The sequence below is a fragment of the Argiope bruennichi genome, chromosome 8 (genome assembly GCF_947563725.1).
Source record: "Argiope bruennichi chromosome 8, qqArgBrue1.1, whole genome shotgun sequence".
Lineage (NCBI taxonomy): Eukaryota > Metazoa > Arthropoda > Arachnida > Araneae > Araneidae > Argiope > Argiope bruennichi.
This window is the reverse complement of record NC_079158.1, coordinates 37,123,519-37,147,946: the sequence shown is the minus strand read 5'-3', so window position 1 is coordinate 37,147,946 and position 24,428 is coordinate 37,123,519. Positions and strand designations below refer to the sequence as shown.

The 24,428-nt window shown below is 27.9% G+C and overlaps 1 protein-coding gene across 1 annotated transcript in view; it reads left to right on the top strand.

The window, feature by feature from the left end:
• The first annotated feature begins 1,194 nt into the window (after nt 1-1,194).
• The window catches only part of LOC129981248 (homeobox protein SIX1-like), a 53,109-nt gene continuing 29,875 nt past the window's right edge, over nt 1,195-24,428 (top strand). Inside the window, exon 1 of the mRNA XM_056092011.1 lies at nt 1,195-2,731. Within this exon, the coding sequence (XP_055947986.1) occupies nt 1,797-2,731 (935 nt within the window). The 5' untranslated portion in view covers nt 1,195-1,796. The remainder of the gene's footprint in view (nt 2,732-24,428) is intronic.

Below are 24,428 nucleotides of genomic sequence, written 5' to 3'. Positions count from 1 at the left end.
CAATTTATTTAATGTCATAATATTTAATTCAATACTTTTTACTGCAGAATTAGTAAACTAATATTTCAGAAAAATAATAAAACTGTGATAAAAAGCTTTTTCTAGGGTTCAGACGTGGTAAAACCGCAAAAAAGCAACCTGGTTACGACTGAGAGGATAGATGACCAATTACCACTACGGTGGTCGAAATCGGAAAGGCTATTTCCAACAATCGCCTTTAAAAGAAGGGGAAAGCATCTACTAGCTTTTTTCAATGAATGCCCGTATTCAAAGTAACTTTTCTGAGTTTGGACTCCCGAAATTTAAAGTTTTGGACTAAATGAAATTTTGGATTCCTTAAGATTGGAATTTTAGAGGGAAAAGGGTTGTCTTTTTTTTTTTTTCAAGTAATGATAAAGTAGTACCTGGGATTCTTATAGATCACCTGGGGCTTTCATTACCTGAATTAATTCCCTCTTATTAGCATTAAAGTCAACTGCAACTCATGCCATGACAAAACAGAAGGAGAAAGAGAGAGAGTGATACTATCAAAGGTGGGAGAAGGGGGATAAGAAATCTATCAAATTAATTCCGTCGAGGAACGTGATATCTTAATAGCATCACGTGTACCGGCCGGTAAAAAATCCACTGATGGCAACAGATCTCATTTAATAATAAACTATGACGTACTTCCCTAATAGCGCTGCTGAAAATAGAAAACCCGCTCTACAATGCTCTCTTTACATTTCCCAATTTATGCTCACGTTTATCTTTTTAACTCTCTCCAAGACATCAGCTATTGCACACACAATTAGCAAACATCCCATTGCACTCCAAAGATCCACGCTAACGACATCGCCAAGCATCGATTGGCGAGGAGGCAGATGCTCGGCAACCCCACCGGAGTGATCGCCGTTCACACGTCCATCATTTGCGAAAGCTATAATGCCGTTCGTCCCGCCCGTGTGTTCCGCGTAACCAGATCTCTAACCAGATACCCGGTACATCATTAAAGTGTGACTTCGCAGCTAGCCCCGGACCTCACTCATTCTTTCCTCGGTCGCCCCTGCTTCTGAAATTTATTTACAAACGTTGCTGTTGCGGATAATTGGATGATTTTTAAGTTCCCTCCTTAAACTGACTTTTAAAAGCAGATTCGCCTGGTTTGTTTGTTTGTTGATATCATTTTTTTCTTTCGCCATAGGTGGTGTTTTTATTTAAGCAAATTGTGCATTATTAGATAGCCAGATTTTGGTGAAATGTTTTTTTTTAAGAAAGAAAATGGAATATATATAAGAGGACGATGCTCGTGAATTTATTGTAGAGTTTTCTGAAGTGATTTTTTGTTCTTCTCCTTGTCTTCGATGAGTTTTTGTAAGAAAGGTTTGATTTCATTTAGTGCTCTTGGAGTTGACAAAAGAGTTCTGTGCTTGCATTCGGTATACCTGTGTGCAGAATTTAGAATGCAAGATATTATCATTTAGAGAATTATATTCATCGTTCTTCTGTACGGATGAATGATTCCTGGTATATTGGATTCTTCTTCATCTGATTTACGTGGTTCAGAATTCTAACTACAACTCAACATTCTGATTAAATTTGGCTTGTTTCATGTCTGTAAAAAAAAATCCTTGAATCGCCTTTTCATATACAAATGAATGCAAATACAATTATTTCTGGTATTCTGAAAAACTAAATGCTTTCTCTAGTGAAAAGTTTTAAAAACTTGTGAAATTTCGCCTTGGATGAATATCTAACTTTTTTTCCCGCATCCTCTAATAATTTAAAACATCTTGAAGATTTCCAATTATCGATTAATGTCTGGACTGCAAACTGAAAACGCCTCCTGCTACGGAAGCGGGACCAGGCAACCACCGCCTCAATCCCTGAGATTCCAACCCGAGGCAATTGAAGCAGTCACCGTTGGAATCTCCGCAGCGAACATTGCCGCCGTGGCGCGCAACCACCACGGCGGTAACAACCGGCGGACAACCCCGGTGATCCACTCCGGTAACGTCCCTGCTCGGTCCGGCGTCTCTGGCTCTCCCAACACGACAAGCAATGGCACAACTTCATCCCAGAACTGCGGAATCGACTACACCACGAACAACAACGAGAACAGCAACAGAACCAGTAGCGGTGCTTCCACGGAATATTGCGCCACTAAATCGCCAAATTCCAAACTTAATGAACTTTTGTCCGGACATGGTCTTACTTTTTCTTCAGATCAAGTGGCCTGTATGTGTGAAGCCCTTCAACAAGCTGGAAACATTGAGAGGCTGGGAAGATTCTTATGGTCACTGCCACCAAATGACCAGCTGAGATGTAATGAATCTGTTCTTAGAGCACAGGCCCTGGTAGCTTTCCATAGAGGGAACTATAAAGATCTTTACAACATTCTGGAAAGCCACAATTTTGATCCCAAGTACCATAATGATCTTCAACAAATGTGGTACAAGGCCCATTATAGGGAGGCTGAAAAAATCAGAGGACGACCCCTAGGTGCTGTGGATAAATATCGACTTCGAAGGAAGTTTCCCTTGCCCAAAACCATTTGGGATGGTGAAGAGACTATTTATTGTTTTAAAGAGAAATCTCGCATTGCTTTGAAGGATTGCTACAAACGAAACAGATACCCAACTCCGGATGAAAAACGCGGACTGGCTAAGAAAACAGGACTCACGTTGACTCAAGTGAGCAATTGGTTCAAAAATCGAAGGCAAAGAGACAGAACACCACATCACTATCGAAGGTATGTGATTTTTAATTATGATTATATAATATTATTTCTGTCCATTTCCTGCTTTGTTATTTGTTTCAAAAATGACTTCGTTTCAACCAAATCTTTTGATACAGTGCAGATACTCTATATTTACTGTTGGGAAGTTTATAATGATATTCTTTTGTGAAATATCTAAGTTAAATAGTACAAATAAATCAAACAATTAAGAATGTTAATTTAAAAATTTGCTAACAAATCTCAAATAAAAAAAAGGAAAGAAAGGGGGAATCAAAATCTTACAAATCTTTTAAAAAGCACATTTATGTAACAGTTTGATATTTTTGTATGAAATTTTTATTTATTTGCTCTGTTTTAATAATTTAGTAAGGATCAGTTTTTTTTAAAATAATAAATGTTATATAATCATGCTTTCTGTTTTAAAATACTCACACGTAATCATTTTGCTAACTTAAAATAGTTAATTTCGTTTTTAAGTGTGCAATCAAATATTAAAATAATAATTTTTGATTAATGTTTTAAAATATTTTATGGGTATATATATGTAACAGTGTATTTGGAGAGAATTAAAACTATTCTCGCTTAACTGTTATTGTTAAGATACAACCTCATAATTCTATCACTTATGTAATTTAAAAATGGGAATTCAAGCTATCAGTTCGTCCCTTTTTTTTGTTTGTTTGTTCTGTTTTAATTGTGTTTCACGGATTCAGTCCCATTTTTTAAAAAAGCTCTTAAATCTCATATTAATAGGATACTCATTATATCCGAAATTAATTTGCATTATTCAGATTTCCACCTATTTCTATTGTTTATTCTAGGTGTTTTGCTTATCAGATATTATATTTGTTTGTTTAAGTGATATTTAATTAGTATATATTTAAAGTACATGTCATGTGTTATGATTAATGCATCTCTTTTGTAGGAAAAGATTAAATAAAATTATTAAATAATAATTAACACTAAAAGATTAACATTTTTTTTTTTTCTATTTTTAACTGCGACCAAAAATTTTTTATCTTATCATTCATACACTAATTTTAAATTGATCAAATTTTGCAATTTAAATTTTAAATTCACTTTAAATGAATTTTCAATACAAGGTCTAATTCATTTTTACATTAGAGAAATAAAACTAACATGTTAAAATATAAAGTTATTCAAACAAATAAGTGAACTTAATTAATTGTATTAATTTATAATCAATCGTTTGAGTTCAGTTCTTATTAAATTAACATTCATGAAAATATTATTTAGAGACATAATAAAATGATTTTTTGAAAGTTTTGTTCAATTTTAGGCTTTTGTGTGATTAAAGATCTACTTTAGCTTTTTTGATTAAAATTTAAATAATTTTTACATTTAGTTTGCATAGTTAAAATTTAATTTTAATAGTTTTTTAGAAAAATAAATAGATAATTATATTAAAGAGTATTTTCACATGACTGCTAATTATAAATTATAAAGGCTTATTCAAATTCTTAATCAGTTTAATAGTAACTATAATGGACAACTTCTAAAATTATGATTAAAGAAATTAAATTTAAAATAAAATAAATAAATAATTATGTAAAATAAAAAGTTACTTGAAGGATTGAATCTCACTTATTTATAACGATATCAAGTTAACTTTTTTTCGACAAACTAACAAAATCGCTAATATATATAGAAAATTAACAAAAAAAATTAAACATTAATATATGTAGAAAACAATAACAAAAAATATTTATAAGCAATTGAATACAAAAGCAAATAACATTGATTAATCTTTTGCATTCGGAAAAAGTAATGCGATGAATAATTATACAAATTTGACTGAAAAGTTTCATATATATCTTGGTAGGGTAGGAATGTGCACTTCGGAGCAATCATTTAAAACTTTTAATTAAAAATTACGATGAATTTTGGCGTTTTTCCGTGATAACTTCCGAAAATATTGTACCACATAAAGGATAAATATACCTTTTCAAAATTAAAAAAAGAAATGTATTTTTTAATGATTATTAATCAAGAAAATAATTAAACATAATTTTTTTGATATTTAGTAATTTTTTTTATATTTATTTTGCTTAATTTTCTAATATACGTTAAACTGCTGCAGAAATTCAAATCGTTTTCATTGTTTCATCAAACATTTAATAGCATGATTTTCTTCCATTGTTGAAAGCTATAGAGGAAGGAATCTGTTTAATACCTATGTAGTTTGCGAGAAAAATAAAAAAAATTAAGCTATAATATCATGAAAATTCATGGATAGACGAAATGGATATTTATGCTTTTAATAGCACTGTGATGTAAAAGGACTAGTCTCAATACTTGGACAGAACAACTGTAATACATTTTAAATAATAGGGCTGTAATGTCTGAAAGTTTGATGAAATCATTAAAATGAAGTTGAACGATTGTCTGAACGTTTTGAAACGATTTAATTGAAAGCAAATATAACCAATATTTACTATGTACCACCATCTAGTCGCCAAAAGCGACAAGATTTTTTTAATAAATGGAACAATTAAAATCTACGTGCAAAATTTATGAAATTTCTTTAAGTATAAAAAAACTAACAAAGTTCTGAAAAGTAATACATTTTTATAATTCCTAAATTTTATTGCTTATTAACAATCCAATTCGTTGGAAACTTCTGTCCTGGAATTGTTTTAATTCATTTAAGAATAATTAGAATTACGCATCATTTTTGTATGGAGATATGAATCCAGGAATTATTTCGATTAGATTATAAAAACTAGAAACTAAATATGTAAAATAAAATTCATATTATCACGGTATTTCGCAAGAATATGAATGTCAATTCTAAGATGTGTTACCACATATTTTACTATTGGTTAATGTCTACAATAACTATGATGAAACCTAAAAATATATTATAATAAAGAAATTGTTTATAATTACGGTTTTTTTTATTCTTATCAACCGTTATGAAGCATAGGACTCTTAAAACTTTTCCCCCTAGCATTAATTACATGGAAATTACAAGTGTAGGATACTGGCCCAAGACATATTTCTGTAGTTTGATGTTTCGTCCAGAATGTTGTGGCCAGTCCCAAAATAACCTTTATATAATGTTAAAATGTGGCATTAATCAATTAATTAGGTTAAATTCTTGTCTCCATTTTCATTCAAACAGTTTTACAGAGAGTCTAAAGTTCAAATATAAATAAAATTTAAAATAAACCGATGAATTAGTGATTTAGAATGAAAAGGGATCAATTTTAAAGTAATTTTTCAACACATTTTGCAAAATCTTTTAATGTAATCATAATTTTATAAATAAAATTCTCTTGACCTAATTGAACAATGCGATCGAAAAAATGGTAAAAATTATTTATGCCAATTTTATCTTAACTAATTAGTATTATTGTAGAAGATTATAGAAAGAGCATTAAAGGTATTAAAGCCAACTGATAGGTAATTTTTGGAGCATTAAAGTTATTAAAGCCAACCGATAGATAATTTTTGGTGATATTATCTTAACATTATTGAAGAATGTTCAACTTTGAAAGTTGTTGGGATCCCAAACTACTATACTTTTCCTCATATACGACCTTGATCCTTTACTGAAGACATTCTGCTTTATGGAAATAAAGCAGAATTTCTTTACACTGCTTCATTATCATTTATTTTACTCTGCCCTTTATAATGGTAGAGTAAAATTTATTTTAAACACAAAAAAATAGACACAAAATTGTTTTTTAATCTTCATTTTAAAGCTCACTTTAAAGGCAAATTTTGCAATATTTCCAAAGAATTCATGCCAATTTTTTAACATATAGTTCAGGCAGACTAATTATTAAACTTATTGCTATATTATAAAAACCATATTTGATGAATTCATGAAAATCAAAAAGATTTTTCATTCATAGAATGCAAATTTTCTTGAAATAGAAGAATGGAATATCACTTAAACAGATTTCTTTGTGGAGTGCAGAATCTTTAGTACCTTCTAACCACCTATGTGACCAATGTACCCTTCCGGGTGATCTTTTTATACTCCCCCCGCCATATGGGGAAGGCCTAAGAGGGTAATTTACGGCTCTTAACTTCACTAATCCATGTTTCCCAGCCTTTTGATTGCCCCTTCAAGCTCCCTTTGCATTATTCCCTTCTGTTAATGTTTATATAGGGTGTTACGATTGTTAAGGCCCCTGCTAGGATTAACAATGGAAAAAACTCTCAGATTTGTTTTATAATGTTGCCATCTGGTATCAAAACTATAAAAAGATATGTTAACTGTCAAAGTAATTACATTGTTGATTCGTCATGATTGTCAGATTTATTGCATGTTTAAACAATAAACCTTATTTCACTAAATGAGATTTTTTTGAAAAAAAAAGAAACGATTCTTTTGAATGAATCATAATCATGATTAAAGAAGTTTAATTACGATTCTTTTCTTTTTTTTAATAACTGCGAAAAAAACATTAAAAATTTTGATAAGATGATTAACCAGTCTTTAAAATATATGCATCTACATTTTTTTCTCTTTTTTTCTGCAATGTAATTGCTTACAGTTATTTTTACATTGCCGATTACGATAATTATTTAAGTGATACTGATGAGATGTAATTTACTCAGTCGTTTAAACTTGATGATGCCTACATTTTCTGGTTGTGATAACTATTGAAAATATTTTGAAATTTGAATCAGGAAAATTGAAATCGGAACATTTTATTATTTATCAACGAATTTTTTTATGATATACAGTTAAATTTTTGTTCTTTAGGAGGTATTTTAAGTGTTTAATAATTTTAATTTGAAAAAGTTTACCCTGACACCTTCGGCTATTTTTAAAGCAATAATTGCACAAAGGACCTTTATTAAAAAATTCAATTATGAAAAGAGGCGCAATGCCGATAATGACTTATTTATCAGTCTTTAATCATATGCTTGTGATAACAGTTATAAATATTACAAATTTAGGCAAATGTTTTATTTTTGAGCTTTTTGACATTTACCAAATGGCTTATTAAATTTATGTCCAAACGATTTTTGTTTTTAAATAATAGATTCTAAAAAATGTGCTTATTTGTGATTGATAATTTTTAATAGAAAATTTAATAAGATTATGAACATTTCCTTTTCGCAGTTTTATAAAAAGAAGCATTATTATCAGGAATAAATTTTGTATGATAATAACCGATAATTCTATTTCTAGCAAATCACCACTTACATGCAAAATGTCACCTTAAAATCTTATATTAATTTTTTTTACAATTAAAATTAGTTTAGATCATTATTTAAATTTTTGTAATTAAATTTTTACCTGTTCTTTAATAAAATATTTATTATTAATTATTAATATGATATATACATCGTAAAAAATATCACTTCTTTGCTTTCCCTTTTATTAAGAAAAATGAAAAGTATGAAGCTAGAATAAAATGAAGTCAGCGGAAATGTTCTACTTTCTTGTTTCTCATATGTTTTTAATACTTGATCCGTTTCGTGCTTGGCTTTGTCTTGTAATGAACAGAATCAAGTATGCGTTTTGAATTAAACCAATTTTGGTCCAAAATTTTATGTAGATTTACAATTTGTGTGTCAATTATCTAACTCATTGCGTTTTTAAGCAAACGCTAAGTCACAACAATAGATGTACAAAAAGACGTTTTGAAAAAAATGTGTTAAAAACTATGTGCGACATTTCATTTCTCCAGCTCTCTGCGTTTTTAAATGTTCCCGTGCACATGGAAGAATAGGCAGATTTTTCTTGAATGGATTCATAAAAAGATTCATTAAAAAAAAAATATTGCTGCCTTCAAGTTTGGTAGAAAATGCCACGTACACAAATTTATTCGCTTCAAACACAATTCATTCTTATACAAATTCTTTCATTTTGCTGATGAATTTTTGTGTTCATAAATGGGAAAATATTATTTCAGAATGTTATTTTCGAACTCAAGGAATGTCAAAAAAGTGAAATATAATTAAAATCTCAAAATCGACGTCCTTTTTTTTACTCTATATTTCTCTCTCTATTCTTTGCATAAGAGAAAACAAAAATTAAAATTAAAACAATTCAGCATAAAGATTGCAATCGTTTAATATAAAGAAGGCGACGTTGAGTGCAATTTCCTGAAAAATAAATTTCGGTGAAAGCAATAAAATGATATTAGACAGCAAAATCACCCCCCCCCCATTTTAAAATTAAATATCTTATATAAAATAAGTATTTATAATAAGTGGAAAAATAATAGGTAAAAAATTTGGCAAATCCATTCCAGAATAATAAATCCAACTTCCAATGCTCTTAATCAGATTTGATGCATTTTCTTTTAATATTCTATAATAGGTTTCTAAAACTTTTCGCTCATAGTGCTATTTTTTTCTGCTGAATTTATCCACAGTATCATTGAAATTAATTTATTCGTGAACTCAACATTTAAACAGAAAAATGAAATAAGAAAATGAAAATTAATTAATGATAAGAACATTGAAAATAATAGGTTTGCTCTTATATAGGTGTTTGATTATTAAATTAATTTTGCTTATCAGCTTCCTGAACTGCGAGTAATGTTCATGATACCAGTATTTTTGCGACTACAGACCATTATTCAACAAACCTTATAACATTTAAATCAAATTTTTGTCTAAATCCGCATTTTACATTAAAGAAACACAGAAATTCCAATTTTACTTAATGCTTTAAATCAACCATTACATTTACAACCATTTACAAGATATCTCATAGGAAACTGCCGTAAAATTAAACATCTGTAAATTTCTCTGGCAATGAATGGGTTAATAAGTAGTGTAAGATAAAATGTACCGCAAACTCTGTGTAGTGCGAGTGGAGAAACATAGATTGCTGATGTTATCATATCAAGCGTTTTTAAAACTTTTTTCAATGTTATTTGGGAATTAAAATTCAAAATTTCATAGAATTATGTAAAAATAATACAAAATGTTACATATTCTGTACTATATACTACAAAATATATTCTGTTCTGTATATTACAAAATGTACTATTAATAAATTACCTTATTTTACATTACAATATTTAAAATGCAAATTCATTGATTTTTTTCATTGATTTAAAGGTTATAATACAGTAAAAACCGACTTAACAAGTAAACGACTACTAAACAGTTAAATAGTATAAAACTCTGTTGCATTAACTGTTGAATAAAATATGAAATAATTAAGGAATCTATCAGGATGAAAGAAAAATAAATGGTATCAAAAATTAATTATGTTTCATCTTTAAAATGGTATTGAAATGGTTTCTGTGCGATAGTATGCTCCAAAGTTATTGAGAAGAAATGTTTAAATTTCATTTTATTTTGTATATTCGTTAAATTTTCGATTACTTTTAGTTAAAATTTTCCAAAATTCTTTTCTGGTGATCACCTGCTACTTAAGAAGTAATTATGTAACAGTGTTTATTTCTTAGATCAGGATTTGACGTAGACAACGTTTTGAATGATTTTTTCATTACACTTCATACAATTTATAGAAAGTAGACCAACCAATAAACGCCATAAAAAGATAGTAGATCGGCGCTCTATATTTTTAAGTTAGAAGCAGAGCATCAATTTTCTCCTTAAAAACCAAGTATATCGCGAACAATAATGTTAAAGTCAATACTGTTAATGTTATAATGTTACTAATAGTTTACTACGTCACTGACAGTAATAATAATAAAATCTGTAAATAAAATTGGAATTCTCTCAATTTTCGGTATTATATTTTTAATTATGATAAATATAAATTTTAAAAAATTTCTTAATTGAATCATTTTAAATTCATTTTTAATGTTCTTTTTAATGTTTAGAAATATTTAGAAAATCTGTTAAATCTTGTTGATTTCTATAACAGACAAACATTGACTTAAAGTAAAATAAAATATAATTAGATTAAAATTTACTGTTATTGAGGGGGATTATAATATTACCTAAATCTACAATTTTGTTATCAAAACCATATCCTGAATTTAATCTTTCTATTCCTTTACTTTTTTCTGTTACTCTCTGTAAATAGACTCTAACAGACAGTCAACTTATTTTTCTTTTAGATAAATTTTATCTTGATACATATACCTACTACTGTTATTATTCTCCATTTTCGGAGTAAAATCGCATACTAACTTTTATCTGTACAAATCGCTGTATTTCCAAGTTACAGTTTTCTCAGACGAACAAGTGTATCAAATTTTCAAAAGTTTATTTGTTTCGAAATCAAAGAAAATAAATTGTAGAGATTCATCAATATTTGAAGGTCGATATTTTGGCGATCGTTCTATACTTCATTTATGAGAAAATGTAAAGGGTTACGGAAGACCATAGTGATTAGCAATTAAAATTTCTTATTTTTTTAATTATAATTTTGGCGATTGTTCTATACTTCATTTATGAGAAAATGTAAAGGGATACGGAAGACCATAGTGATTAGCAATTAAAAATTCTTATTTTTTTAATTATAATTTTGGCGATCATTCTATACTTCATTTATGAGAAAATGTAAAGGGATACGGAAGACCATAGTGATTAGCAATTAAAAATTCTTATTTTTTTAATTATAATTTTGGCGATCATTCTATACTTCATTTATGAGAAAATGTAAAGGGATACGGAAGACCATAGTGATTAGCAATTACAAATTCTTATTTTTTAATTATAATTTTGTACAATTGTCTTAATTATTATTATGAACAAAACTAATTGCGGCTGAATGGCCTTGGAAGGTTGAATTATATTTTAAGATTGATCAACCAGTACGTGCGTTCTACGTGTATACACGTCAATCCAAATTTTTATATGAGCGCGATGTGTAACATTAATCTAATAAAAATGGAATCTTATTTGCTTTATTATGATTTATCGCAAAATTTACTATGCAACCACTTGTATTACGTTTGTGTATATGCATCAGTACTTAACTTAAAAAAGGAATCGAGGGTCTTTAAAAAATAAATTCTGCACCCAACTGGTTAATAGATTTTTTTGTTAAAAAGATTTTCATGACATATAATTCTATAAACTTTAAGATTGCAAAAATTTGTTTTCTAAATTGTTGCAGTGGGGGTATCAAATTGCTAAATTAGGTAGCAACAGTGAGAAATCGTTAGATAAGTATTATTTTTATGGATGCCAGTCAGAAAAATTCGACTGTGTCACATACAGGATAATTATTTTTTTTTTATCTCAATGATACATTAAAAAGCTTTCAAAAAATCCGGGAAAGTGTTCCTCATTTATTATTTTAATATCTCGAAGACTCTTCGGCTTTTTTTTTTTTCTTTTGTAAAATCGCGTATTTTCGGAAAAAATATTTAGATACGAATCGCATCCTGATTTTATATGAATATTTTTCAATCTTACCTTCATATAAACTAATTATTTAAATAAAAAAAAATCATGAATGCACCTAGTTTAACATATTCTTCTAAATAATGTACTATATTATAGTATTCATTTTACAATTTGTCTATCATTACTTAGATTTTTGAATTTACACTCAGTTTTATCATGGTGAAATCGGGTCCGAGGCAGCGCTATATGACATTGTCAGCATGAGAGCAAATAGAAAATAGCTCTAACAATTAGTTATAATTCTCTCCCTCTCTTTTTTTTTGTGCATGTGTGTATGAGAGAGAGAGAGAGTATAAAATCGTGTTTTTCCAGGAAATACACTAATATAGATAAACTTCAAAAGCAAAAATGCATAAGTAAAAAATAAAGCAAAAAATGTTACTCGAACGGAGGATCTTTAACACACGCGTCATTCTTGTTATTCTGACCAATATTCTGCAATACCGACCCTTCGAAGTGGAAGTTGAATATACTTATTCTTATAGTTAGCTTTTTTTTGCGTGTGTGTACATTCAACTTCTGTATAAAATTGTAGTTAAGGTACGGTTATAGATAAACTTAAAAAAGCAAAACTTTATTTAAATATAAAATTTGATACAAATCGTTAGAACCATTTCCGAGATACAACAAATATATATATACAAGAATTGCTTGTTTAAAGTTGTAAGACTGACAGTTAAAAAGAAATTTAGGAGAAAAAGGCAATAAAAAAAACCCCTCTTAACTTGACTTTGAAATGAAAGAACACACAAATAGTTGAATTGTTGCTACTGGTAAAGATTTCTGGAAGCACTGCATTTTCTTTTTTCCCCCTGCCCGTCTAGTCATCTAGAGAGTACTTCCAGTGGTTCATCCCATCAATCCACTCGCCTAATAAAAGCCAGATAAGATCTCCCGAAGCGAGAGGGGGAGAAAGTTCACGAAGTGAAAGAGTGGATGAATGGCTGACATTTCAACCACGCAAATAAACGGTTCGTAAATGAAATCTCATGCCTCTGATCTAATTTACGAAGCACAACGAGGGTGTGAAATTTGTTACCATTAGACATGGAGATACATTTACAACCACCACGCTTTGATATTTTGTATAGTATACCATCAACTCTATTGTCGTATAAATTCTACATAAAAGTTTCTAATATTTAATGGTTTGCGATTAAAACGAAACTCCCCACTTTATTTATTAATATCTTCAAATGTTTCTAAGTTCTTTATTTTCATATTTTATCAGCATTGTTGCCAATTAATATTTTACATAAAATTTTTCACATGCGGTAGTTTACTGTTAAGGGGAACCTCCAATTTCAATTATTTTGATCTTTCCTTCTTCAATATCCAATGCATTAATAAATTTTATTTCTCTATTATCACGTGAGAACATGATGTTGTTTTGGTTGGGAGGGGGGTTTGAGGCTTGAAATCGCGTAGGCAATGAATAAAGCATAAATGGCGATTTTCATCATCATCATCGTTTAATCGCATATATTTTTTTACCTGCTTTTACCGATATTGCATTATTATTATGTATGCTTATTTGAAAGCAGATGCGTTTTTAAAAGCTTTGTCTGCTTTTACCAGTATTGCTTTATTATTACGTATGCTTCTTTGACAGCAGATACGTTTCTAAAATGTTCACGTAGAACTATGACATAGAACGTAGAACATATGACGTAGAACTCTCTCTCTTTCTCTCTATATATATAGGGGGGGGGGGGTAGAGACCGATAGAGAAGTCTCGTGATTGTTTCAAACCGGTTTAAACTGGTTAATGACTTAAATTAAGACAAATGACGACTTAAAAAATAATAAAGTTCTCACATAATAACTTGAAATTTGCGATCGTAGATTTCATTTTAATTTTGCTTTTAAGCCAACTCATGTAACTACTTAATTCTTAAAATTTTCTGTGTCTTGATATCGTATTTTTTCTTCCTTATATGTAAGAATTATCTCTATTTTCTATTCTGCCTTAGTTGAAGTACTGTAACCTCCAAAAAACTAATTCTGGGGATTATGATTTTCAATCATTTAGATTTCTTGGGATCCTTGACTTCCATTCATAAAACAATTATACATGTGTGGCAAGTTCTTTTTAATCTTTCTTTCTTTTATCTTTTTAACTTTCGACTTAAACTATTTTTATCCTAACTAACATTTATTGTCATTCCAATGTTTCTTAAAAATGTTAAACCAGATTTTAAAAAACTCTACTGCATTCCGAAATAAACAAATTAAGAAAGCATAATAAGTCCCTTCACTAATTTGGCATCTTCTTTCTATAATTTGGTCTTAACGCCTAGTAGTCCAAAGTTGCAATTGGAATTGTACTTTTATGGCGCAAACGATCCTATTAGTCCAAAATGATCCTGGGATAGAATTATCTGAATTTCGAGTAAAAAGTGATTTTATACTTTTGATTTTCATAAACCATTAAATATCCTGAATAAACATTGTCTTTTTTTTTTTTTTTTTTTTCAAAATGACAGTAATAAAAACCACTTTATATATATATATATATATATATATATATATATATATATATATATATATATATATATATATATATATATATATATATATATATATATATATATATATATATATATATATAAAGTGAATATGAGTGTTTGCCCATAAGTATAATATAAAGGCTATGATGCAACAATCCAGTAGAACGAAGAATTCAGCGTTGGTTGTATTTTAAAATATTACAAGCTGGTGTAGTCTCCTTAAAGTTCTCTCGCATACATCCTAATAGAGATGCTACCCCTTCTTAAGGTGGTAAAAAAGGTGTGGAATTTTGTGCCACGACCGAGAACAACACGAATGCTCAGAGTTTTATCTTCATTTTCCCGCACATGAACGTTTTGTGCTTCGTAGTACAGTTAATAAAACAAAGCATGAATTTGGACATCTTTTTTTATCAATACATTAAAATTTCATAATATCCTACATCTTTCAAGATCACATACCAAATTACCTTTATCTAAGTAGTTTCTTTTTTCAGTTATAGTTTTTAGCTGGCATCCCAAAAGTGCAAACTGAAAAAATTGCGAATTTCACTCAAAATCTGATGTGTACTTTAGATGTAAAATTGTGAGCAAAATTTCATAATTTTAAGCTTCTAAATTTTATTTCAAAATTCAATTGAATTTTAAAATATTTTAAAATTTAAATCGAAATCAAAAATTTTAAAATATTTTGTTTAAATTTAATAATTATCGTGTTCTCTTGCACTCTAACTGAAAAATTTCTTCTAGATGAATTTTGTATAAAATCTACAAATTTTGAGCACACAAAATTTCATCCGTCTAGCTCAAGATGCTTATTAAGATATCGTGTTCGCAACTAGATTAATAGATAAGATGAAAACAAGAAATACAACAGAATACAAGAAATATGACGAATCACATGAACTGGTATTTTCGTTTCATAAAAATATTAGTTATGTTACCTAAAATGTTAAAATATTACTTCAGTACATATTACGTGCAAGTTTATATTGTAGATGTTTCTTCGGATAGAAATTGTATTTTTTTTTAAAGTTAAGAATAGTTTTATTTATTTAGAATTTTATCATCTTTTTAACTTTTATGACATATATTAGCTTTTATTATCAAATTTGTACTTGATAAATTAAAATGATTAAATAATAAAGCGTTTCCACTTTTATCATTTTCAATTTATGCATTATGAAACGATATTTTTTTTGTTGAGGATGTATTTCTAGGCTAGATTTTATTTTTATTACATCGGATTGTTTCTAAATGAAATATATAAGGTATGTGGGAAAAAAAATCACTTCTTTAAGCCAACTATTTTCTCCCCTAAATATATATAATATAATTTTTATTTCGACATGTATATTTGATTTATTATTTTTTTAAAATCTTATCACTTGCTGAACAATAATTTTTTTTTTTAGTTAAATAGCCGAGAGATCAAATTTGCCGCAGTATCGTTTTTTTTTTTTTTAGTTAGATAGCCGAGGGATCAAATTTGCCACAGTATTGTTTTTTTCCCCCTTTTTTTAGTTAGTTAGATAGCCGAGGGATCAAATTTTCCACAGTACCATTTTTATTTTTTATTTTTTTTAGTTAAATAGCTGAGAGATCAAATTTGCCACAGTATCGTCTTTAATTTTTTTTTTTTTTTTTAGTTAGATAGTCGAGGGATCAAATTTGCCATAGTATAGTTTTGCAAATTTTTTTTTCGTTCTCTGGCATGCGAAATTAGCTATGCATGAAAAAAATAAATATAGATATTCGTTAGAAATGATAAAAGAGGAAGCATCAGCATTTAAATAAATTGTTTTGCCTATTTATTGGATGTTTCGCAAATGTGATATTTTGTTATCCAGGCTCTTTTTAATTGCATTTTTTTACTAATGCTTTTTCTTATCACAGATGAAATGTTTGAACATTTTAATAATAAACATTACAAAACGAGATATATAGGTTTGTTGAAAAGAATCGTTTGTCTATTTACATGAAATTTCGAATCAATACAGATAATGACAAAAGTAGAAACAACATAATAATAAGGGAAAAAAATTTCAATAAATTCAAGGCTTCTTATGTTTCTGATTCATAATCCATTTTAAATAAAAATATTATGACCCATTTTCTTGCAGAATAAAAAAAAAATTGTAGCCCTTCCGTGATTGGGAAAATACCAAAAAAATATGATAATAAATAAAATTAATTAATTCCGTTAAATATATTTAAAAGAATTGAGAATTTTTTACAATAATGTTGGGTTAAGACGCTTTTCTTCACATATTTATTCATTTATCTATAGATGTTGGAAGAAAAACGTATTATGAAAGTTTTCACGAAATACGATACAGCTTAAGAAACAACGTTACGTCGTAATAATTAGGAAGCTATAAAGATTTTGAGTTCGACTGATCTTACAATAATGTTTATATGTATGCTACGGACAAACGGTTGTTATTTATAATTAACCGTCTTTGGAGACCAGCTAGAATCAATGATCGCAAAACTGTTTTATGAAATATTTCATGCAACTTGAACTTAACGGCTTCTTCATCAAAATATATTTAAGTTTCAAATTTGGAGAGATACACAAATTCATATTATTTTAGAAGAATTAACTGCATTATATTCTATTAACATTATTAACTGTATTATATTCTATTTATTTAACTATGCATTTCTCCTGTTTTCCAAAAATTCGCAAAAAATAGATTGTTATTCCTAGTTTTTTTAACTTTGTAAGCTAATTTCTTAGAATAATGTAAAATTTGACATTTTTCTTCCCATTAGCCTTATTTTAAATAAACATTTAAAATTTTTTCACAGTTTCTTCCTAGAATTAGGTAAATATATCACTTGCTTTATGAAATTTGTTCTGCATTTATGATAATTTAATTATTTTGTAAGGAATAATAATGAATTGTGCAGTAATGATTTGTGTTGACAGGGTAATAATTCGAATAGTAACATAAAAAAGGAGAAATATCAACGGTTGTGTATCACTTGCGCTCAGTCGCATTTGCGCTAACTCATTAAAAAGTGTCATTTGCGCTCAAGCTTTAAAAAGGTTACCACATTATAATTTTTATCTTTGCGTATAAGATTTGGCGATATTATAATGTATGCCGTATGGTAATTAATAACTATCAAAGTAAGAATGATACTCCATGTCTCTGATAACGGAACGAAGCTTCCATGAAAAAAATGCTGATAACCCCTTACCGCGTTTCAGATGAGTGTTGAAAGTAATGAATAAAATGTGAGAAATTTGCTTTAAAAATTTACTATGAAGGAACACGTTTATAATTTTCCAACACAGAAGACATTTATAAAAATTATAATTTTGATTTCATAATACAAATTTAATCTAGTAAAGTGAAGTAAAATTTTTAATTTTATGGGGATTTAATCTTCATATCTCTTACGGTTTATTTTTATTTAACAAAATGAAAAAAATACATAGAAAGTGCTTTAAATTCAAATTTAAATGGATATTAATAATACTTAGTTCTTTCAATATGTAAATATGCATGTATGTATATATATTTCACAAGCTGATACTTGAAATGAGCTAATTCCTTTTTTACTTTAAAATTGTTCAATAAGTTGCATTTTTTTTTTTTGCAAAGTATTAAGCGTTTTGTTTAAAATAAATAAGATATGAATCATATTAATAATTTTAAAAATAACTGTCGTTAATTCTCGGGGGAAAAAACATTTTCAATATAAAAATGTTGATAATTACTGAAATTCCTTCAAATCTGAAATATATTACCTCATTTTCTAGCTTATTTACTGTCTGATTTCACTATACATAATCCAATGTACCAGCAATGGACATGTAAATGCAAAATCTATACGTACTACATAAAAACGCTTTATTCTCAGATACAGTATCATGAGCTAAAGTTTTATTCGCAGATAATGTAGTAACAAATTCCTGCCTATTTTCTTAAAAGCGCTGCCAATGATTTGTTACTAATTTTCAATTTGTTTTAAATATATACACGAAAGAATGCTAGAAATAAAATATATTACTTTATATTTATTTCGGTTTTTTTTACGACCCTAAATTTCTTGCCAAAAGTATAGATTCATACAGATTGGACCTTTATCGTAATCAAAATTGGAATTACAATAGTAAATAAATATTAGGCCATAAGATAAGACTAATTTCACAGCTATGTAAGCATGGTTTTTGAAGTCTTTCCCCCCCCCCTAAAAAGCATTAAGCGGTTGTACTTAGGAACAAGCTTTTGTTTTTTTAAATACTGCATCTAGATATATTTGAAATTGCAAAATTTTATTAAATAAAGTACACAATTGTACGAAAATTGCAAAAATTAAATTTTCATATGTCAATCATAATTTCAAGTGTGAATTAGTATAATTTTTCTCTTAATTTCATCTATACGAATAAAAATTTACATTTATCTCTAGATAATTTGCAGAGATAAGCTTAGTTTTAAATTTGTAAAGACTGGTCACAGATGTGGAAGAAAGCATTTATTTTAGATTCATCATCACTTGCAATTTTCTGTTCATATGTTACATGCTACTGTTTTTGGAAATTCTATAAAAGTATACTGTATGGTGCTGATTGAATCAGTTAATTTTTATTGGTATTATATCTGAATTAAGAACTGAATTAACTTTATCAGTGGATATTTGATAAATCTTTGCTAACTAACTCACAAAAGTCAGTCTTTATGTCGATCACATATGTCCAAGTATTATTAAGGTAATGTAATTCTGTATAAGTGTTGAAGGTGTTAATTTGGAACAAATTTTTAATTACTTTAATTAATACAATACCAGTCTATTTTTTTTAATTTAATGAAAGTTAATATATATATTATATGCTTCAGAAAAGGAACGATAGAATTTAAACCTCTTGAAAATAAGTAGCAAAACATGTTAAATTCTTTGATAGTAAATTTTATTGACCACAGTTTAATACTTATTACAATATAATTATATTGAAATATTTTAAAGATATGGTTAGGTTATTCTTTTTTTTTTTTGGGGGGGGGGACTCCTCCAAAAGGAGCTTAAATTGGAATTAAAATTATTTTCTGAATTTGATGTTCAGATCAAGAAGTCTGTCGTAGCTCTCACAAAGCAGTTATAATCATTAATTGGAATTGGAAAAAACTAAAGCAAAAAGATGATAATTAATATAAAAAGACATCAAACAAAAGAAAAACTAAGGCTGTGTGCTTTTATATCTTGAGGAGCAAACGATGACAAGAAATGCTACAGTTCATAAAAGATCAAACTTCAGTTTTGTTTTTATATGCTGATATGAATTTGAAAATCAAAACCAATTTTGCATTATTGAGCTTAAAGAAATTGGTGATGTAATTTGAGGAACCATTTTCTTTAATTGAACCGATGAAACAATTTTAATAGGCTATGTTTTATTCTATTTTAAAGTGTATTTCTCCGAAAGTTTATTCCATTTTTAAGGCAAATAAACTACAAAAATTTACTGCCTTTTCTTTATTGAAATAAGTTTTCTGTTAGTTTTCATTAAAAACTATTTATATGATTCAAATGAAACAGACTTTTCTTATTTCTGCTATTTTAAAAACACTCCTTTTAAAGTAAGCAACGACAAGCTAATTTTCTTCTTAACGCTACAAATATAATTGAGAAGGAAACAAAATCTACAGAATGATAATTGTGTGGAACGCACTAATCATTCTATTTGCTGACCAATTGCATTAAATTTTTTTTGCTAATTTATATAGTTGCTGAAACCTGAATTTGAAGTCAAAACTTAAGCCTAAAAATTTAATTACCTATGTATTAAATAGCGTATTCTATATAATATATAATTTTCAAATTTCGCATGTGAAAATGTCGTATTTAGACATCTAGTTTCTTCATCTTTTTTGTAAAATATGCATCTCTATCAGACATCATAAGACATTTCTCTGTATAAAAGAAGTATTGATTATATAAATAGAAGTCACATGATTTGAAATATTTTTAAAAGAATATTTGACATAAATGTGTGTTGAAATAAACAAAGGTGGTTTTTTTTGCATCAAAAAAGCAGAAGAATTCTTGCTATTCTATCTGCTTCATATATGTGTCTATTATTTATCTGCTGCATATATGTGTTTATTATTTATCTACTGCATATATGTATGTGTATGTAATGATATTTTAAAATCTAATTTCAATTTAATTAATTTCCAAAGTTTTGTCTTAAATTAGCTCATATTAACTTTATTCTAAAATATTCTCTTATCTCCTGATCCCATTCCACTTTTTCTATTTAATTAATGCAACAGAAACTTTGTGAAAATGCTTTAGTCAGAGATTCCCACACTCCGAGTAAAGGGATAAAATATTGTCCTGCTAAGCACATTCTTTTAAAAGATTCCTATGATTCCCTTACTTGTGATTGACACGTGTTAGAAATCCCTATAAAAATCACACAGTATATATTCACAGGGATAAAATTTTCGTTAGCTTTTCCTCGTTTCGTGTCGTCCTGTGTTGTGCTCATCGCTTCTGTTTGTCAAAAAATCCTGGCTCCCGGGACGGAAATAAAACAAAATTAAAAAATCGAAAGTGTCTTCACTGTCTTCAAAACTGCCTTCTACTTCAGAAAATATGCTTACATTTATATACATAATATTAATCATATATCATTCTTCATAACATATAGAATTATTCTTTGAAAGAAAAAAAAAAGTTTATTTTACCTCTTAATGCTACTTATTTAAATATCAAATTGACTTTCGACATAATTAAGCTCGGACTGTGAGTATTTTTTTTTTTTTAACTTTATATATGACCATATTTCCTCAGCATTTTTTAAGTAACAAAAAATGTAGCATTCACTAATTTAAAACTGGCAGATAATTTGCAGAATCCTATAATCGAAGTAATCCACTTATGCACATTTTTTCTTTTTTACTTCAATTTCGTTTCCATTACGAATCTGATTTCAATAAATATTAAGACATTTTACTCCTACTAAAATGATGTATTGAAAATTATTGAGATTAACAAGCTTTGATACTTTTATATCTACAACAATTATTATAAAAGTTTGTTATTCTAAAATTGGATATATCGATAGTTTTTAGTACCAATTTTTCAAAGATTATTTCAAATTTCTTTTGACTATTACAATCAGGGTAGTAATTAAATGATTTTTTTTTGTATATTTAGTATAAATTATAGCTTTGCATGGTGTAATATCCAAACAATTCAAGTAGTTCCAAAAGAAATGTTATAAATGTAATACTTGTTTTATTTTCATTATTAAAAATTTCGAATATTGATGATAATCAGACATTGCTTGAGAATCTCGAAGTCTCCTTTTAATTTTTACTAAATGTTTCTTGACGTCGATTTGAGCTTCCTCCACCTTACAAGAATGGTGCATTTCAAAGAGATTACAGTTGTCTTTTGTTTTCAGCAGCCCTTTACACTTCTCGGACTTTTCGTTAATACAGCGCCATGTTACCACATTTTCAAGGTTACAGCGATACTGCTGGTGTTGATATCCATTAATATACAATTGATGGCTTTCCTTTTGATGTTTCTAAAACTTCAACACTGTTATTCATATTTAAAATCAGATCCAAATATTGGAGAGAAAAAAAAATCAAACATACTGAGCGCCAAATCTAAAATAAACTTTCAAAAATTTTCCTAGCATTCTTAAAGAGAAATTATCAGTTTTACTGTGAGAAAAAAGGTGAATATTTTAAGAAAACGAACTCTCAATCAGTAATCAATCTCTTATCAATACGAGAAATGTGCATTCTCTACAGCCCCTCTAGAAGCAGACCAAGTTTTCTTGCCAAAGGTAATTCAATCCCAGTAACACTATTTAATGAGTGAGCGAATATGCGACTGAGCGCAAGTTCCACAATCCCATATCTACAGCTTTAATAACGATTTTTCTCAATTATGTTCTTCTAAAACTTTTTTTTTTTTACATTATCGTTCATGATATGTTTAATATATATTCAGAATTCTTACTACTCTAATAACAAAACAGGCTTAAAATACTTTTTAACATAGAAAACAACATTTATATGACAAAAAAAAAAAAAAAAAAAAAAAAAATGGTACCATTGAAAAGTTGATTTTTTAAATTTTAAGCAGATGTAAAAATTATTTTTATACTGCAATAATTCTGAATGTCCCCGCCTTGAGAAACACTTACATTTTTCTTAATTTATAATTAAAATTCTAATTAACATTTCAGTAAAATCGCTCCAAGGTACGCATTCCCATGATCCAAAATATATATGCGCTGAGAATGCAACATTCAACAATACATTACCAATATATACCAATATATATACCAATATATATTACCAATATATACCAATATATATTACCAATATATACCAATATATATTACCAATATATACCAATATATATTACCAATATATACCAATATATTACCAATATATACCACATATATTACCAATATATACCAATATATATTACCAATATATATTACCAATATATAATACCAATATATTACCAATATATACCAATATATAATACCAATATATTACCAATATATACCAATATATAATACCAATATATTACCAATATATAATACCAATATATATCAATATATAATACCAATATATATCAATATATAATACCAATATATTACCAATATATACCAATATATATTATCAATATATAATTTCCACCAGAAATAGAAATAAGGTACTCGATGTTCCTGTTGTTCCAACAAATTTTATTTGGAATGTATTATGACGTTTTCTAAAATTTAACTACTCTGTTCTCCGTTTTAATTAATATTTTTGTCATTGTCATTAGAAATTACTAATGAAATATAATGTACTCTTTAGCTTAGACTATCGCTAAATGAACATATGCAAAGCGTGTATTTGTTCAAGGTCATTTGGATACTAGGCAGTCTTACAGTGAATGCTGCTATAGACTTTAAGCCTATTAGAGTGCTGTGATAGTAAATGCCACTGCTAATTTTATTCAGAAATATTATAGGTAATTTTGAGTGAATTTTGTTTTAGTCAAGCAGGGTTTTATCTGTGTTTGTTTAAAGAGCTGTTTTATAATAGCAACTAAAGTAAAAAAGATTATTTTTTGTGATGGACAATCTTTTGAGACAATCAATAGGGTCAGTGATGTTTAAAATGATTCGTTAGAGTTCTTAAAACGGCCTTGAAATACGCTAAACAACAAAGGAAAGTTTCAAAAACGGATATGATGTTTTTTTATAACATCAGTCAGAAAACATGATCAGCATAGAGTTAATGAATATTATAAACCAGTTAAGATCTTGTATATAAAAATTTGTTATTAAGTTGAATTACTTTTTTTTTTATAAATCCTTCAACCGGTTTGACCATAAGCCATGCATGAATTTAGCGCTTTTTTGAGCGTTTAAACAACAATGAAACCATTCAGAATTGTTACGTTGCAATTAGAAATTACTTAGAATAAACAAATGTCTCAAGTATTCTCTCTACAAATAAAATAAACAAATATGTGACGTATGGGTCAAAATGATTTTCATTTGAATAAAACAACAAAAAAATTTCCAAAATAGAAAATGCTAACTAATTAGATAATAGAAGAAATAAACCAATAAAGGGATTAAGATAAACCTATATGATTAGTTTATTCGTTATATATCTTCTATCCCCCAAGAAATATATTGTGAAATGTTTTGGATTTAAAAGATCATTTTCCCTAAAAGTGTTTTTTCTTTTCTTACCTTATTATGCGATATTTTACTCGGGTATCGGGTATTTTACAGTATCGTGCATCATTTTTTATATCGATTAATTGAAATTTTATCGTAATAAAATCAATCACTTCATGAATAAGGCAAAACAGTTACT